Below are 20912 nucleotides of genomic sequence, written 5' to 3'. Positions count from 1 at the left end.
CTGTTAGAATTCTTGGTCGATAAATTTCTGTAAATTCTATCTTTAGTCCATCATAATCACGAGAAACTCTTCGGACTATAATGTTGAGATAAACTAAGTCAACACAAACTACTTACCCAACGTAGAAGGGGTCATATTATGCCTACCGACGAAGAAGGGATTCATAGTTGTTTGCCCTTATAAAGACTAATCTCAATTTCCGTTTTAGAGGAAGATCCCATCAACTTTATTTTAATTCATTTTAAGTGAACTAATATCTAGCATTCGAGAATGAATAAACTAAGGTGATGGCTTAAAAAAAATATGTGACATCTGCATGTCCATGAAAACTAATATACAATCTATATGAATCAATTTTCATGCATTTTAGTAGTAGGTGGTTTCGCTTTAGGCGGAATATGATGCATAAACTATCATGTGAATGTAAAGCAATAGGAATGAAAAACGTAAAAGCAATAATAAAGTCCTAGTGTGGCCTATCCTATCAAAATGAACATTAAATACAAGTTTGGAATCCATACTTGGACCCGAGAAGCTTGTCTCGATGTTCCATCTTGATCCATGTAGCGGGAGTGAGCTTCAATCTCCATCTTTAGTCTTCTTCGAAAATTACAATAAATAAATTTACATAATAAACCTATTTATTACATTCTAATTTCAAAACCCAAAAACTAAAGAAAAATAAAAGAGATTCGAGATCTCATAATTACATAAAATGCGTAAATAAATTCATTCAACGATTCATTCAACAAAATTAAAATGCATCAACTAAAAAATAAATTAAACATACATGACACAATTCCTTAATTATGTTGATTAATTTATCCAAACCACCTATTTAAAAACATATTAAGTGACAATTCCTCAATTAATCACATTAATTTCAATCTTAATTCATATCAAACTTGTAATATGAATTTAATCCATCAATATTTTAAACTGCTTTAAAATAATTAGGTATCTCAAAATTGTGAACCGTTTCACAACAATTAATCATACATTGTAAAGGTAATGTATAATTAATATTGGCCAAAACAAACAAAAACAAAATCCTTTTTTTTATATGTCTCGGCTAAACCAAGAAAAAAAAACAAGCCCTTTTTTCGGCAAAAATAGCAAGAACCAAAAAAAAAACAGCCCGTTTCTCATATTGTTCACGGTTTTTATCTGTAAAAAACCGAAACAAGCAATTTTTTTTTTTTTTTTAAACTGTCCTTTGTGAACAGTAACAAAAAAAATTTTCTTTTCTCGGATGCTTTTCAAATCGGCATAAACAAAAACAGCCGCAAAAAACTTTAATCGGTTTTCAGGAAAAACCGAAAGGAAAAAAAAAACAGAAATTTTTTTTTTTAATAAAAATACTGTTCATCCGTGAACAGCACGTGACGGAAGGGAAAAAAATTCCACGGATAAAAAAAAATCTAGCCGATTATATATTTTTTTCGCAAACCCTAATTATTGTTTACAAACAATTTTATGAAAATCATCAAAATTAAAATTCGTGGCCTTGGCTCTGATACCACTTGTGGAATTTATCTGTATGCATCCCTTTAATTTAAGGATTATAACGAATCATAAAGTGATGAATACTAGTCATAAAATTAAATTGCATAAACAAAAACATAAAGGATTAAGAAATAACCTTCGGTCCTAGCAAAAACGGCCTAAGAACAATATCAAAGTTGATATTCGCCTATCAGTTGCACCCAAGACGATATGAGAAATGCCCTTTGATTATGCTAGAATCGATCCAAAAATTAACTGATTAATTTTTAGGTTTTTTTTTGTGTTTTTCGTAGAGATGAGAGGCAAGAGAATGAGTGAGAAAAATTAGGTTAAGAAAAATTCACTCCCCTTCCCCTTTAACCGTGTATGAGGAGGAGATTAGGGTAGAATTTTTCTTCCTAATATTCTCGGCCCATTTACCGAAATTAGGAGAGTTAATTTCTCTTTTTTTCGGTTATTCCAAAAATGTATAAAATGTGTAAATTGTCATCTAATGAGGATCGAACCCATGACCTCTTGGTTTGAGTACCCTCACTATTACCACTATGACACATTCATCTTGTTGATATTAAATATAACCGATTACATTTAATTACGAATTAACAGATTAATTCGTCCAAGCTAACATTACATACATTTAATTAAATATAACTTATTATATTTAATTTACGAATTGACAGTTAATTCGTCTCAACTAATATTATTTAATCTTCATTAAATAATTGTCTCATCAACACATTGACTAACTGTTTAGTCATATAAGGCATCAATGTGATTATATTTCTATAACCACATCTCTCAAACACATATTATAGGTGTGACCTTTAGGGACCAGTTGATCACCGCCATCTGTATGATAATAACGTCAAACTTTCTAGAAAGCCAAACGTAATCATTAATCAACTGATTAAAATACGAAGTATACCCTTGTGAACTTGTAAGAGATTTACAATTGTTATCACACTAATTTGTGGAGGACACAAGCTCCAACAGTAATTCACCACCCTGTGACCTGCGCATAAGAGGAAACTACAAGTAGAATATGAGAATAGTTTAAGGAATAGATGTCCCTTAAACTAAGAGAAAGACTAAAATAGAAACAACTACAAATTTTAAACAATTGCCTCCCCGGCAACGGCGCCAAAATTTGATGCCCGTCGTTGTGTACACCAAAAATAATATTTATAATTCCAACTACAACTATTGATAGCGGTAGCAGGGTCGAACCACAGAGAGGCGAATGTAATTTATAGTTGTCTAATTTTAGTCTTAAGGTAACAAATGTGAGGGGGTTTGTTTTGAGTTGATCTATAACTAAAGGCAATAAATGAAAAGTAAACTAAATAAACGAATGAAATCAAATATTAAAAGGGTGCTAAGATGGTCGGTTCACTATAGTTTCGGCGGCAGTACACTAGGTAGGTCTAAAACAAACACGTGAGACGGGAAAATAAGAAGTCCTCTCGGTCCATTCTTAACAGGTAGCATCTTTCGATCTCGCTACAGGTCCCTAATATCACTAATGCTAACTTTCGTCCTGAAAAGTGATTTAAAAGGCTAAATTAACTCATCTTTCGATCTCATTAATCTAGTCGTCTTAATTAGGTAGGCTATCTCCCTTCCCTATCTTTCGATCTTTATTGGGTCGGTCAATTCCTAAACATTCAACTAGTCACGTGCACTCGATTCGTCAAATATAGCAATTAAATTAATTAAAACGAAACACATCTCACGTGGCCAGTCGATCGACCAGGGAACCCAGTCGATCGACCATGGCACGTCCAGGTCTCCCTATTCTAATGCCGCCTATACTACAGATTCCCTACATCCTAGCACAGGGTATTTAGCTACTCATGCTAGAAATAATAACAACGATAAAATTGACTAATAAAACAGACGAATTCATGATTAAAATAGCTAAATAAATGATTAACATAAAACAATAATTGGCTTTAGGAAAACTATTCTAGCAATTTCTAATCTATGAACGAACAAAGTAACGAAACTGAACTAAAGAACAGAAAAATACCGAATAGAAGTAAGGAGAATCGGAAAGCATGAACGAAAAGTAAATTGTATTGAATGAATGTAAACCCCTAATACAAAACTTAATATCAAACCCTAGATATTTCCCTCAAAGATTGAATGATTTTCAGAATAGAGAGAGTTACGTTATATAGGTAGATATACGTAACTTTATTCTAAAACCTAAAAATACAATGGGCTTCGGAATTCTTGTTCTATTTCTTTAATTTACGCGTCAGCTCGTGTGATGGTCGATCGACCATGCAAGGCAGTCGATCGACTGGTCTGTGCTGAACAGTAGCTTCTGTAAGTCGTGCTCTGGTCGATCGACCATAGGCGGCAGTCGATCGACCACTATAGCTGGTAGTCCGCTTCTAATTCTTCATAAAGTTGTCTTTCAGGCCTCGAAATGCATACCAAGTTCATTTCTTGTGTAAATACTTCACGTCAAATGCAACACAAGGTACTCGGGGACGGATTCGGCTCGATTTCTACTCATTTCCGCATAAATCTGCAATATTACATAAAAATACGAAAGTAGACGAAATGGGGCAAATAGTAGCATAAACTACATAATTGAGCTCTGAAATGCGTGTAAAATAGGATGTAAAACATCATATAAATGACAAGCATCACTCATCCCTCCCCTGAGGAGTTGATTGGCGTTCCTAAGAATCGTCATAGTGACTGGATGACCGGAAAAGGTATTAGGGGCCGGGTTGAAAAAATTGTGACACGTGAAATGTTGCATTTAGCACATACGTATGTGCTAAACAACGAAGATGAGGTGCAACCTTATATTCAACAACACAAAGATGAGCTCAAATACGATCACCCGAACAAGACCGAAAAGTGGATTGCAAACGAGCATACGAAGACGTTTGGAGAGTGGTTTAGGAATATTGTCTTAGAGTGTACGAATCAAACTGGTGATGACATCTCTCCTAGGTTACTACGTCTTGGTTTAGCTCCAAATGCCAGGGTCACCTTTTATAACAGTTTTTCCATTAATGGATATACTTTTTACACCCGCGAGCAAAATGAGTTGAGCACAATGCAAAATAGTGGTGTGAGTTCTGAATTTGAGGCAATGCACTTTGCTACTTCATAAGATAAAAAGCCTATTTGGGGAAAATGCCTTTATTATGGTGTTATTCAAGAAATATTGGTATTAGATTACATTTATTTCACAATGCCTTTGTTTCGATGTAACTGGGTTGATAACAACATCCATTGTGTCCGAAAGGATAAGATAGGATTTACGTTGGTCAATCCGGGTAAGGTTGGCAATAATAAGGTTGATCCTTTCATAATGGCATCCCAAGCTAAACAAGTGTTCTATGTCACCGATCTTATGGATAAGAAGTGGTCTGTTGTACTGTCTATAAGGAGTAGAAGGAGTAGTCCATCCGATAATGGTGATGATGATCAGGATGTCGTTTTGAGGGAATGGATCACTCTACCACTGTATCTTATTTCAACGATGTTGACACAGATCATGAGGACACTGAAAGCATCTATATGCGTGATGACCATGGTGAAGGTATTTGGGTTAACGAAGAAACTATGACATCCTAGAAACATCCCCGATCCTGAGTTGGTCTATAATGTAAGTTATTAGCTTTTATTTTTATTTTTATTTTTTAAATATATATCTTCCTTTTAGTTTTTTTTTTTTTATTTTAAATAACTATCTCCACTGAACAGATTTGCATTTAGGAACTGCATATTTAATACAAACGTAAAGCACTGATACAGATACACACAGTTTGACACTCAACAAATAACACACGACGTTGCTTGGAAGTTTCAGCCACAGACACAGACACATTTTGTAGGGGTTTTAGGGGTACATTGCTTGGAAAACATCCACAACCTGGTTGTAGGCATCGACGCTTTCTGACCTGGCCGACTACTGCCCATCAAAGATGGTCGCATACGGCACTTGGACATAGTCCACGGTATTCTTCAGAAGCTCGGCATCCGAGTCTGTGGCTACCCAGAGGTATGGTTCGAGTGTTGATCTATTCGGAGCATTCCAGTCGTTCCTGCCATGGCCTCTGAGTTGAAACATCATGTCAAGCTTAAATGCTGATTCTACATGTACAGGTGATGTTGCAAACTGAATGAGTAGACTCCCTTTGAATCCCCATGGCCCCCATTGGGGCTTAACTTTGCTGACCGAGTATCCCAGCTCAATAAGCTTATTCCTCAAAGAATTAAAGCTTTTGGTAGCAAATTTTTCATTGTCTATATCTATGTGGCCTGGGGCATTCATCAGGATACAGTGATATGGATGACCAACATTTTGAGTCATTTTCAGAATTTATAGGTATGCCTCTTTTCTGAGTTGTGGGGAGAAAATTTGATGGTTTATTTGTGAGTTGTGGGGAGCTAATAGGATGCCTCTTTTCTGAATTTATAGTAAGTTTGAGATGTGTTGCTGGAGTGTATGTATGTTGTCTTTAGCTTTTGGTAGCTTTAAAAAGCCAATAGAAGCAATGGTCATTGTTAAAGATTCCCAAATTTGCATGACATTGTAAATCCTATAGATATGCAGTATGCATTCTGGTGTTGTTGTCTTATTTTCTTGATCTTATTATTAGATGTGGATGCTGTTGTTGAAATTGGTGACTAATGTTGCAGTATATAGTGCTTCTGCTGTTACAGTTGTTATCTTTCTTTGTATTATTCTGAGTTTGACTGTAATGAAATTCTGAGTAATTTAAAAAAAAAAAGTGTTAAACAATAACAACGGTTATATTGACATTACTCGTTGTTATTACTTTCAACAACGGGTTATAACACAGGAACCTTTGTTATTGGTTTTATTAGATAAAAAAAATGAGATAGGAAGTGACAACGATTGTATTACTTATACCCATTGTTATTACTTTCAACAACGGGTGTAGTACTTCTACCCGTTGTCATTTCTTTTTTAGACATATTTCATTTTGGCGCAAATTGGGTGAAAATATATTACAACGGGTATATGTTAACCGTTGTAATAAAGTTATGACAACGGTTGACTTTTATTGACCCGTTATTGTTAACATATCACAAAGGGTTTGTTTTTAGAACCCGTTGTCAATAGTTTGTCTAAATAAAAAACTAATATACAAACACATACAGGTATACAGCATACAACATCAGTTCAACCGTTGGTATCCTGAGTTTATTCTCTCTTCCCCGCTTTCTACAATCACGTTGCCGGCCGTCGCCCAGTTTCCGACGCCCAGATTCCGTTGCCTTCCCTTATCATCCTGCTCGTTCCCTTTATCATCATCATCATCATCAGGTATGTTCACTTTTGTGTTTCGTCATTAGGGTTTTAAGATCATCTTTTTTTGTTTTTCATCTGTTTGTTTTTCGTCTTCTTTGTTATCTTTATCACCCCGCATCATCTACTTCATTCCTCTTATTAGGGTTTTAGGATTTTAGAAGCTCAAACTGTTGTTTTAATTAATTTTCATTCCTCTTTAGGGTTTTAGATAATACTCTGCATGTCGTTGTTCATTTCCTATTTCATTCATATTTAGGGTTTTAGGATTATCATGGGTAAAAAAACGGAAAATAAGTCAAAAGAATAATAAGCTTGATGGGGATAATAAGCCTGGTGAGAGGGGTGATACGAAGTGCCCTGCAGCCCTTGCAGCTATAGCGACTAAACAGCCGCTTAAAATAACATGGAACTCGAAGGGTATCCCTACTGGTCCAAATACGGGGCATTTATCCACTTGGATTGGATGTTGCACAAGACATTTTGTGCCTATTCATTTAGATGAAATTAAGAATTTGAATCCAAAATTGGCGCAGTTATTGTTGGATCGTATAAAGAAAGCCTTTGATATTGCTGAATGCTATGATAAGTATTTAATACATAAGGCAGGGGGTGCCTTAACGCAGTGGAAGTGTGACGTTGGTAGGAATTGGTTGTATGTGGACAAGAAGACGGGGGAGATGCGTAAGAGCCCACCGTCAAACAAGTGTCCCACCATCACTCAGGAACAATTGGATCTTTTCAAAGTGATGAGAGCTAGTGAGAAGTTTGAGGTTAAGAATCCTCGCCTGTTAATGATTTACCTATCATTTTTTTAATTAATGAGTTCTCTATAATCTTTTTATTATCTCATGTACTTGCGCTTTTATATAATTTGAAGGCCGTTAGCAATAGAAATTGTGCTAACATTTCATGCAAGAAGGGGAAATTGTATGGTTCTCGAGGCGGTTACAGATTGATAGAAGACAACCTCGTAAGTAGCACTTAATTATCCCCCTGTTTATTTGATTTTTTTAATCACACTTGGACTTGATACACATTTATATATATAACTGTTAACATGTTAATGTGTAGGCGGCAAAGGGAGTGTCCGACTTGAATCGGCACGTAACTTATAAAGAAGAGCACACGCCTAAAGGATCCCGGCCGTGTGACAAATATGATTAGGAAGTGTTGGCCAACATAGTAAGCATTATTTTATTAAGACGAGTTCATTACTAACTTTTATTATTTTAGTCACAAATATAATTTGAAGTTTATTAAATATATTATAAGAGAAGGTATTAAAAGAGGTAGAAGAAGGGAAATTCACTCCCAATGGTTGTGAAGACGTTCTTGCTAGAGCGATCGGCCGACCCGAACATCCAGGTCGATTGAGGGGCGTCCTGTTACATGTTGGAGTCAAGGAATATTATGGGACAACTACCCCGAAAAAGAGGAAAATGAAGGCTAAGGCTGACATGGTACCATTTATTCTATTATTTTCATTTCAGTTCACATGTTATTGTTTTAAACAAATTGTTAAAACATTACATTCTTGGCACGCAGGTTCAGTTATTGGCATCCGTGATACTAAAGATGAATTCTTGAGGCAAGCCTTCCGAAGAAGAATTGAAGACGATGGAGGATGTCATTAAAGGGGGCAAGGTACAACAGATTGGTCAAGAGGCCGAGAACACTACTACCTTGGCAATATATGAGAATGAAGTATCGGTCAACGAGATTCAGAAAGATCAGGTACCTAATGCTTCTGAAGTTGTAACAACTAAAGCCGATAAGGTAAATATATGACTTTCTTATTTTTCTTTTCTTTTTTTTGGGTAAGATCAAGGGGTGTGTTCCCTACCAGCTCTAATGCTATAACTTCTGACATCGTGCCATTGGTTAATTTTATTAGGTAAATGAGTCTGAAAAGGAGATGCAACTTGAGTTATCCACCACATATGACAATAATCAGGGGATGCAACTTGAGAAGACGGTTGATGGAAAACAGCATCATACATCCCCTTCAAATCAGTTCAGAGTTTTCGGCAAGGTATGATGAAGTCTTTAATTAGTTAAATTTATATGAATTCTATTAAATTTTGGTATATAATATGTAATGTATGTGTATTCTTCAGGCCTTAAACAGGAGGGTAGTTATTCTTACTGACCCTAAATCCGAGAAACCACTTGTGCGTGTTGGCCGGGGTCTTGTAGACTTGCCCACCAAATCAGCGGAAACTTTATTGGTTCATGGCGAAAAACTTTTGCCGAATCATAGAAAAGTAGAGATAACTCAAGTCTTTGAAGGCCATGAAAACTTTCAACTGCCCGTCCCAGTTCGTGATGACATTACCATTCTGGCAGATGCGGTTAGAAGTTTCATCCAATGGCCTGAATCTCACATCTTTCTGCCTCGTTCGTCTCCGCCTCAACCGAAAGAAGTTGGGGTTAGAAAAAATACCTTAATATGTTAAATTTTTATATGTTAAATATTTTTATATGCTAAATTTATATGTTAATTTTTTTTTTGTAGGGAACAAAAAAGCTGGAGAAGCCGGATAAGCCTAAGTCACCAGACATGCCAACTACCTCGTCGAAACAACAACTTGATGAGATATTTAATTAACTTCTCCATTTTTTTAAAAATCTCCCTTTATATTTTTTCTGTATTTCTAAAAAGTATGGAAATTTTGTGTAGGGAACAAAAAAGCCGGAGAAGCCGAATAAGCCTAAGTCCCCAGACATGCCAACTACCTCGTCGAAACAACAACTTGATGAGGTATTTAATTAACTTCATTTTTGGGAAAACCTCCCATTATTTATATTTTTTCTGTATTTCTAAAAAGCATGGAAATTTTGTGTAGGGGACATCATTGAAAGAGCAGGTTGATGAGGTATTTAGTTAAGTACTCTTTTATTTTTATTACTCCAACTAGCTAGATAGGATATGTTACCTTTGATTTTTTTATTATTTTAATTATCTACATGTATAGGCTGGTGGTAGTAGCACAAAAAGAGAGAAGCATTATTTCCCCGCACTGAAAGATGTTAGGAGTATAAACTCCACTAAATTTTCTGGGAATGAATTCATGCTAAAAGTAAGAACGGTGACGATGAGGAAACTGTATTCGGAGGCTAACCATCGCATAGCAAACGAGCAATTGATAATTATTCCGCTCGAGGAGGATATTTTAGGGGTTGAGCGCGAAACAATTCTGTCATGGGAGCTGCTAGCCATTTGGGCTGGCCTTGACGAGATTGATGTCCAACACCTATTTGTTTGGATGAATTAAGTTTCTTAATAAATCATTTCATATTCTAATATTCTGACTAGATAGTGTTTTAAATACCGGAATTAATACCGTAATAATGTAGGATATTGAAATTGAGAGTGATCCCCGAGAACAAGATTCCATGTGATCAATACGGATTCCTGTGCCCCTATATTTTATCTATGCATATCACGTTGTTTTCGTTCGAAGATCGGGTAGATTATATTGCTCGGCAATTGGCGACAACCAAAAAGTTGGTTTTTACCCCTTATAATGAAATCGGGTAATACATCATTAGCATTACGTTTTCCCCTACAATTGCATTTTCATAACTAATATATGTACTTGTTAATAATGTTGATGTCTCTTGATGTATGTAGGAGTCATTGGGTACTAGCAGCCATCATGCCGAGCAAGACGAAAGTTTTTTGGTTGGACTCTTTGCATAAAGAACCAAGCGAGACCTTTAAGGGCTTGATTATTAAGTAAGTTTATAATACGAATTTATTTTTAATAACATTAAGTTTCAATTTTTATTTATAGCAAAACGCTCATTTTTGCCCCAAAAATATGAGTTTCTGCCTCTTTTTTTATAAAAAAAAGGGCCTTTGAGAAGAAAAGAGCTTACGAGGATCAACCCACGAAAGATTCTGATGATGGCCCTACTTTTATTACGATAACAGGGGTACGTGCTCAAATACAATACCTTAAGTGCGAAAATCTGTGTTTAATAATAATACGTGCGCAAATACAATACCTAAAGTGCAAGATTATGATGTGGGCCTTCTCGTCTCTTCGTTTTTTATGTCATAATATAGGTCCCTCGCCAGACGGATAGCATAAAATGTGGATACTACGTTTGTCGATTCATGTTGGAGGTTATCATGCGAAGATACATCCTTATTCCAGAAAAGGTTAGTAACTTCATAATGTGTTTATTACTTTTTTTAAATTAGAGCTGATGTTTTCATAATGATGTATGTTGTTACAATAATGTCTTGTATGTCTCTGTTTTTTCCGCAGTATGTAATCAACGCGCAACATCTATTACCTGAGTTTAAAAGGCAGCAAATAGACGAGGTAAGGGACATGTTGGGTAAATACGTCTTAGATCATTGCAATGAAGACTAAATGCATGATACTTAGCTTAGAACTTAGATCAGATCAGTTTAGTAAATTTTTTGTTGAAGTTAGGGAATGATCTTTGTAAATTGTTGTTAGTATGAATTATGATGTTGTTGTTGTAAATTGTAAGTATGATGCTAGTGTTGTTAGTATGAATTAATCTGAAAGATGAATTGTATCTATTGAGTTCTGATGAACCCAGCTGTTGATATATGCTGCTTCTGATATATGCAGGATTTTGAATGGCATGAAACAAATTTAATTTTAAAAAAAATTAGGAAAATGTAATAAAAACGGTTACTTAAACAAAAACAGTTGTAAATACCATTCACAAATCCCCGCGCATAATATTCAACAACAGATTTAAAAGAAGAACCGTTGTAAATACCTTTCACAAATACCTGCGCATAATATTCAACAACAGGTTTTAAAAGAAGAACCGTTGTTACTAACAATTTCAACAACGGTTATGTTCCGTATACCCGTTGTTAAAAGTCTTCATAATTTTGGTGGGAAAGATACAACAACGGTTTTTTATATTATAACCGTTGTTATATCTTTCCTACCAAAAGTTTGTCAAACTTTCCACAACGACTTACTCGCAACAACGGCTTTTAACCGTTGTGAATAGTTTCCACAACGGTTTTAGTAAATAACCCAACCGTTATAAATACCTTTTACAACGGCCGCTTTAACAATGTCCGCTTTTGTTTTTACAACGGTTTTTACCCGTTGTTATAACCTGTATCTGTAGTAGTGGCATATAAGTAGGTTGTGTTATTCTTTATATTAGAGAGCTAATCGTCTATTTTATTTATTTGCAGGATGCATATATATGAATTGACAAAAGGCAATAATATTAGGTAACAATTTGTTTTTAATTTCACGTATAATATTTTCCTTTGACGAATATTTAGCAATTTATAGGATATGTTTCATGTTATATTAATGTGAGATGGTTTTTTTTAGTATAGACGGTCTCTTAGATGACTTCTTTAGTAGAGATGATTCATCACCTTATTTCAAGCGTAGCCTTGAATTGATTGTTTAACCATGGTGTTTTTCTATTATGTGTTACTGTTTTTCGTCCCAGTTATTTGTTTACCTTTGGTTTTGACACAAAGACAAAGAAAAGGGGAGGGGTCATTTGTGATGGTTGTTAATAAATGACAAGCAGACATGGGTGTGTATGATCTAATTAACCATAAAAAACCTACCTAATAAAGGAAGGTAAACAAATGAATAAGATACCTTAAAATGCAATAGATAAACATATGACCGAAAACGAGAGAAGATATCTTTAGATATGTTAATCAAGTACTTAACAAACTGCCTTTTTTGGTGTAGGAAATATTATCATAAATATCCCTAGAAAGGAAAACGTACAATTGTACACAATAATATAAGTGTATTATTTGCATAACATTTGTAAGTTTGTTTATAGAAGAAGATTTATCTGTTTTTGCTTAATTCTACCCATGTCTTTTGCTTTGACATGTAGATAAAGTAGATCTTTATCTTAATTTTCGGTTTAATTTATGTAACTAAATTTGACTGTGACAGATTTATTTGCAGATCATGGTCAACTTAATTTTGGTCAAGATTAATTGATATCGGACGCCTTAGCATCTTAAGATAATTTGTTATACTCTTATGGCATTCACGATTGATACTCCAAAACTGTGATAGTTAATAGAATATTATTCCCCAATAATATTCTGGATCTTCTAGTGTATCAATTATAATCAATTAGTTGTATATTGTAAATCAATTAGTTTATATTATGCGTAACTTATAGGATTAGTAATTGACTTGCCATATTTCTAGGATATGAATATGGCATAGGTTTAACTAACTGATTGATATCTTGGTGTATATAATGTACGACTCATTCATTGAATAATCAAGCAAACAGACTCTTTCATGGTATCATTGAGCTGTTAAGATCCTCCTCTCAAAATCCCTTCCTCCTTTCTCTCGTTTTCTCTCTGCCAAATTTTATTTTCTCCTTCCTTGCATCACCATGCCTGACGAAGCTACCAAATCTGCCCCTTTCCATCCCGCTTTTGCTCTCTCTAATATCAAAAACCACATCTAAATCACCCTTGAGACGGAAAACGTTCACTACACATCATGGGCCGAACTCTTTCTCAACACAGCTCGTGCCTTTGATGTCGCTGATCATATCGCCCCACCCAAAGATGCAGTTCTCAAAAAGGATGGACAATTGCTTTGTCTCGATGCCATCGTCAAACAGTGGATATACAGTACCATCTCGCTTGATCTCCTCCACACCATTCTTGAGCCCGATACCACTGCCCAACAAGCATGGGATCGTCTCAAGGACATTTTTCATGATAATAAAAACTCGAGGGCGGTGTTCTTGGAGCAGCAGTTTTCCCAAACTCATGGATAATTTTCCAAATATCTTCGCTTATTGTCAGGCTCTCAAAATGCTTGCCGATCAATTGGAAAATGTTGGGGCTCCCGTCTCCAACAATCGACTAGTTCTCCAATTAGTCGCTGGCCTCTCAAATGGGTACGATGGGATCGCTATGATCATTCAACAAAGCGATCCCTTGCCCGCTTTTTATAAGGCTCGTTCAATGCTCACTCTCGAGGAGACTCGGCGCAGCAAAGTGACCTCGGTCACCAGTGACTCTGCTCTTGTGGTCACGAATTCTGATCAGACCGACACCACTACTCGCTCTTCTTCCAATAACACTCGCAGTGGCAACAACTCCCGCTCCTACAACAATAAGGGCAGGGGTGGTCATCACCGTGGCGGTTATAAAGGAAAGAACTCCGGACCGAATAATGGTGGTGGCGGTGGGTCCTCAAATGGACAGAATAATGGTGGCTATCTAGGCAAGAACAATAGGACACATAATTACAATCAGCTGCAATCGGGGGGACAACAAGCGTGGACCTGGGTTCCCTTTTCCCCTGCCACACCGCAGCACGGGTGGACCATATCTCCGTGCCCCTAGCCCACCTCTGGCTAGGCACCACCTGCTGCTAACCGTGGTGGTCCTGGTATTCTCGGACCTCGGCCTCCACAGGCTTTTATTGCGCAACCAAATTCCCTCGGTTCTCCTTCGGGTATGCTTGTTCCCACTGACATCGCTGCCGCGATGCAAACCATGACGCTCCAACAACCTGACGAAAATTATTACATGGATACAGGAGCATCATCACTCATGACGGCTAACCCAGGTACACTCTCTTCTTATTTTAATTTGAGCAATAACCGTCGTATAATCGTCGGGAATGGCAGTGAAATACCAATTCGAGGTTATGGCTCCAAAATCTAGCTGCTCCTTTCCCCCCTTTTGTCTTACGCAATGTTCTTCATGTGCCTAACATAATTAAAAACCTTGTGTCAGTCCGTCAATTTACTACCGATAATCGTGTGTCTGTGGAATTTGACCCTTTTGGCTTTACTGTGAAGGATCTGCGGACGGGGAATCAACTTATGAGATGCAGTAGTACGGGCGACCTTTATCCCATGACATCCATTTCCTCTGCCAAAGTGTCGTCCCCTGCTTCTCCACAAGCTCTCACTACCGTGTCATCTTTGACCTGGCATGACCGTCTCGGACATCCGGGTCTTGCCGTTTTTAATAATATTCGTAGGAGCAATTTATTATATCGTAGTCCATTGCCTCAGAATTTTGTGTGTGCTTCTTGTCAATTAGGCAAACAAATAAAAATTCCGTTTTCTCCTTCACCTTCCTCTACTTTGTCTCCGTTTGATATAATTCACAGTGATTTGTGGTCATCCCCAGTCCCAAGCACAATGGGTCACCGTTACTACGTTTTATTTTTGGACGATTTCACAAATTTTTTATGGACATTTCCTCTCCAAAATAAATCACAAGTTAGGTATAATATAAACTAATTGATTTACAATCAATATATATATATAAAAGAGGCTTTTTTCAGGCAATTCTAGAGACTCCAACTTTATAAAACTACCTAATTAATTTTTAATTATCCCAATATTTATGTATAGTTAGTTATACCAATATTTGTGCAAATTCTATCTAATATTTATGCAAATTCTATCTAATAGAGTTTTATAAGTGATTTACCAGTGGAAAATCATAAACTTATATATACCATCATCAAAACATGAAAACCCTAACACAAGCCTTCGCCAAAACCGCTGCAGGGATCGAGAAAACAGTCCAAACAACGGTTCAGGAAGTGACCGGCCTGAAAGCGCTAACCGACTACGATCTGCTAGACCAGATCGGCTCTGCTGGACCGGCTTTAGCATGGAAATTGTTCGCCGCCAAGCCACGTGGCACTGCGTCGGGACAGTACGCCGCGGTATGTGTCTGGTTACTCGACAAGCGAGCGTTATCGGAGGCGCGTGCGCGTGCGGGAATGTCGAAGGCGGCGGAGGATGCGTTTTTTGATGTGTTACGTGGTGACGCGGCGAGGTTGGTGAGGATGCGGCATCCAGGAGTGATACACGTGGTGCAGGGGTTGGATGAGACCAAGAATGCTATGGCGTTTGTAACGGAACCGATTTTAGCGTCTGTGGCGAATGCGCTTGGTGATTTGAATAATCTTGGCAATTATTGGGATGGAATCCTACTCAAACAGGACCTATCCATCTCACCTGTAGAAAAGCGGGAAAAAGATTGCTCTCTCTTTTCGTAGTATTTTACAGGTTAATCTCCAAGTGGAGGGGGAGGTAGTGTGCCCTACACTAGGGATACATGAAAAATCAAACCGGACACCTATGGGTTAGAAGGTTACATATAAAATTCCAATCACATCGACAACTATAACAAGAATAACGCTTTACAACGGCGTGCAATGTAGCAGCGTAGTCGATATTTTTCTGTTTTGTTCTCTTTATACAGAACTTGTTGAAAGTGAGGCGCATTTGAAGGGAATGTCACCCCATAATGTCTCACAACTTTCTTTTTCCTTTCTCTACGCCTTGAATAATCAATCCATCGGGTATGGCTATTTGTGAAAGTATCATTGGACAATCCAGATGAGGATGATAAACGTTCGAGAATTTGCAGATCAGTTGCCAGTTGGGATGATGGAATTCCTGAACGAACCAATCTAAGGTTCATCTCTTGATCAGGATCTGGAATTGTACTAATGCAAACAGTGGCATCTTTGAGCCGGTTTTCCAGGCAATTGGACTCCGAAAAAAGGGACTTTGGCGAATCTGGTGAAAGGAATGGCGATGGATTTGCTGAGTGAAACACAGAAGATGCAGATGACAGTCTTCTTGATGTTGTGGTTGCCAACAATTCCAATTTAGAGCTCTCTCCTCGGAGATCCATAATTATCAAATTTCTTGTGCCATGTATGTACAAGTTGACCGTTTCCTGTTATCAGAAACAAAATTTAGCATTTATCCACGCTTAGCGGTAGACCTTTGGTCCCATTAAAAACAAAAATAATTTTCCGAAAGAACGTCTCATATATACTAAAATGTGAAATAGCAACTCTATCTTGCACAGTTGCACCCCAAAACAAAAGGAAATAGAAATAAAGAAATTACCCATCAAAGAACTTCTTAAAATAGAAAGGTTAATAATTGACTACGACGGCCTAAAATAAAATAGGTAAAGAAATAACTGGAATGAGGGGTAAAATAATAATAATAATAATAATAATAATAATAATAATTATAATGAAAGCTGCGCGCATTTTATAATAAAAAAAAAAAAAAATAAAAATAATAATAATAATAATAATAATAATAATAATAATAATAGATAGATAGATAGAGTAGAATTCTATAATATGTGTGACTCTCAACAATCAAGTTGATCCTTCTCCTCATGCACACGTACATGGTACGAAGAGGCGAAGAGCATAGGCTAGCTTCATCCTTGATTTGGCTGTTATCTACAAATAATAGTTACCATAATAATAATGCAATAGGTCTTGGTATAGACGGGTGGGGCGAACAGACGGGTAAAGACCTCTTATAAAATGGGTAGGGGGGACAAAGTGGGACACCCCCATGTGCTTCCCACTTTATGGCAAATGAGTATTTTGTGAGGGGAAATGGTATCCGTCTATACGTATAGACGGATAGTGTCCGTCTATAATGAGAATTTGTGATAATAATGATAATACCGCCACGAAGAAATGAATGATAATAGTTCACAAAATTAATAAGATAAATTTACCTTACAAATTGTAATTCCTATTCCTAGAGTCCTTACATAAACGTACTTCTTAATCTTATATAAAATTAATAAGATAAATTTACCTTATTTGAGTAATTGAAATACAACTTTTACGTATCATTCAAAATGATATTAAAAGATCTAAACCATTAGAGAAAGGACAAATTTGAAACCCGTGCAACGCACGGGCACAAAATCTAGTATACAACTAATTGATTATAATTGATACACTAGAATATCCAGAATATTATTGGGGAATAATATTCTATTAATAGTTATGGAGTATTACTTTAGTACTCCATATGAGATATAGCACACGAATACTTAATTAATGGGGTGGCTTTGATATGATGAGGATTAGCATACTTTCTCCATATCATTTATTTATTTACCTTTTTTTATTGGTTGTGAAGGTACTTTAATTAATGATAAACAAATGATTGGAAGGGATGAAATATTGTTTTTATGTAAAAACTTTTTTCAGGTTATAATATGATACTTCCTAATTCCTATACATGGTGATTAGTAAAGTACGGAGTATTTGTTTAGATGATGAATTAATTAGTATACAAAAAATTCATTAATACGCGGACCACAACTACAATATATAAGATATTTCCTATCACAAAAGAGCATAATAACAAAGCTCAGCACTTACGTTTAAGAAAATGTAAATGATCTAATAAATGATACCCTTCTAAATGATCAAGACAAACACTACAACCTTAAGTCAGTTTGTGGAGACCTCAATCAGTGCTAATTTTAGCCGGTTCTTTTCAAGTAATATTATAGTCCAAATAATTGTAAAAACTTTTTCAATTGAGACCCGGAAATTCAACTTTTACAAATTGCTTCGAATGAGTTTTTAAAAGATTATGTGGTTGAGAGATTATATAAAGAGTACGATAATCAAACTTTTCAAACTAACTTTCAAGCCATATTATATACTCTGACTTTTATAAACTACTAAGACGGTTAAAACGAGTTGAACTTTACTAAATAGATATGAGCTGAATTGAATGAAGCTGAAATAAGTGTTAATTTAATTTGAGTAAAAGTAAGCTGGACTAAATAAAACTAACTTGAACTGAACTGAAAAGAGTTGCAATTATGTCAGAAAGAACAGGACGTAAACTTAACTCTCAACAATACAAAAGTAATTTAAAGATTTTAAGAGTGTTTATTTAACAAATGTTAATCTAACCTACGATGCGACAAACTTACTTAGAGTTTTCATTTATTTAGGGAGTTCATTAAGAAACAATAGTTTCCATGATGCTTGACTAATACTCCCGGTAGAAGGCTAAAACTTTTTATATTCATGAACAAAAAAAAAGAACCAACGACTAAAAAAGTAAATACTCCCTCCGTCCCGTGATATATGAGAAAAGTTAGGTGACATAAGTAAGAATGTAAAGAGAGGGTCATACATATTTGCCAAGCAACGAGACTCAAACAGGAAGTGAGAAGTCCGATCAAAATTAGTGCAAGGTTGTTAGCTTAGCTCCATTTATTTCAATTCAGTTCTTTTTAGCCAATAAGATCGAGATAATACTTGATAATAAATGTAATGTTCAATAACTGTTTATAAAACATACAAGTACAAGCGGCTCGTGCATCGCATAAACATTAAATATAGTATATATTTATTTATTTCCAAACCACAAATTGAGAAGGTATCATTCTCACAAGTGTGCGAAATACACAAGTAAACTATTACCACCGATGTGTGTGTATCCTGCACAAATAGACCAATAACCAACCAACCACAAATATGTGGGTGCATTACGCAAATGTAAGCCAGTAAACAATGAAACTACTCCCTTTGTGCGTGTATCTGCATCTTCTGTCACGCCGGTTCTATCTCATGTGATTTCGGACTCTGGATCTTGGAATCATGCTACTGTTTATCGTTGGTTTCAACCTCCTTGTGCCAGAACTATTCTTGCTATGGAACCTCCTCATATTGATATTGATGACTTCCTCTATTGGAAGTACACGGAAGATGGAGTCTATACAGTTCGCTCAGGCTACGACTTCTCGTTATCCCACATGCCTACTTCCTGCTCTCCCTCGTTTTACTCTTCCTTTCCTTGGAAAGTTCTTTGGAATCTTCGTTGTTCTCCTAAGCTCCCTCTCCTGGTTTGGCGTATTGTACATAATATCCTTCCTTCTTTAGATAATCTATCTGTCAGAGGCCTTCAGGTTAGTACCTCCTGTGTGTTTTGTCACTCTTTTCCAGAGTCGTTAGATCATCTTTTTCGTTCGTGTTCTGTTTCTAGACATGTTTGGCTTTCTTCGCCTCTTGGTATTAATTCGGTTGCTAACCCAGGGGTATGTTTGCAAAAATGGCTTGCAGATTTTGTTGTATTTTTCCACAGAAACACTGCTCATGCTGATCGGTGCCTTCTTCGTTTTCTTTGTATTATAAAGGCTATTTGGATGGTTCGTAATTCGGTAGTCTTTGACAACTGTAGTCTTGATCCGGTTCAAGTTTTACATTTGTCGGACTATCTTTTTGCATCTCATTCCCAGCTGTCGGTGTTTTGGCCTTCCTTTGCTAGATCTTCTATCAAGATTTCAATACCAGTCTTAAACTGTGCTCTGTTTTCTTCTGAAATAACATACTTTATTCCAGTTCACAGGTCAGCTCTAAGGGATTGCTACACTGTTTCTTCCTTGGATACAATGGCAGGCAATCCAGTTTTTCAGAATGTGCGGGCTTCCACGGTGTTTGCAGCCTCGACGAAAGGCCTCCTTCTCACCATGTACAGAGCTCACTCAGCTTCACAAACTTCTGTTTCTTTCAGAGTAACATCAAAAAAATTATCCTCAGTTCTGGCCTCCACAACGCCAGTACCAGTCGAATTGTGTCACACGTTGAGCACAATTCGTAGTTTCCTTCGTTTGTACGTTCACTGGTCAGTTAGTCTGGCCACTGACTAAGTTGTATACTCTCTGATTACATTTATATATATATGCAGTTCATTATTGTCAAAAAAAAAAAAAAAAAATGAACCACCAATATGTGTGCATTACGCACACTTACGTAACGGAAACAAGGATACCATAATTGCAGATAAGTATGTCCACACATAAGCATAACCAATAATTTACAAGTAATATGTAACCAAACCAACCAATGAAAATCATTTTTTTTTCTTCGTACACTTGATATTCTGATAGAAATAAAAGGAGTAAATGGCACATGATATAGAGTAAACTCTCAATCTTCTTTACCCCGGGAAAAAAAGTGTGGGCCAAATTCTGTATATTGGCTGTTAGGCTTGGAGATCCGCAGATATTTCAGGATGATATTCTGCCCTGGTCTGACCATCAGGGTGGGTGTCAGGACGTTAAGCCACCAGGGTACAAGAGCCATGAAGAGGACAATGGTCACCATATAAGGACAATATTTGACCAATTCAATGACTATATTATTGATAATATTCGGACAATAATTGGAGCATTAATGGAGAAGATTTTGTAATAAAAGGCAACAATTAAGAGAGCAATAAAGCGTATTAATCCGAGCAATTAAGGAGG

At 36.4% G+C, this 20912-nt stretch overlaps 1 protein-coding gene across 1 annotated transcript; it reads left to right on the top strand.

Annotated features, from left to right (window-relative positions):
* The first annotated feature begins 15327 nt into the window (after window positions 1-15327).
* LOC141627562 (SCY1-like protein 2 B) lies at window positions 15328-15864 on the top strand. Its single transcript, XM_074440801.1, has one exon. It carries the CDS (start codon window positions 15328-15330, stop codon window positions 15862-15864), a length of 537 nt encoding a protein of 178 aa, XP_074296902.1.
* The last annotated feature ends 5048 nt before the right edge of the window (window positions 15865-20912 follow it).

The sequence above is a fragment of the Silene latifolia genome, chromosome Y (assembly GCF_048544455.1).
Source record: "Silene latifolia isolate original U9 population chromosome Y, ASM4854445v1, whole genome shotgun sequence".
Classification (NCBI taxonomy): Eukaryota; Viridiplantae; Streptophyta; class Magnoliopsida; order Caryophyllales; family Caryophyllaceae; genus Silene; species Silene latifolia.
Note: the sequence above shows the minus strand (reverse complement) of the source record. Positions and strands in the feature narration are given on the sequence as shown.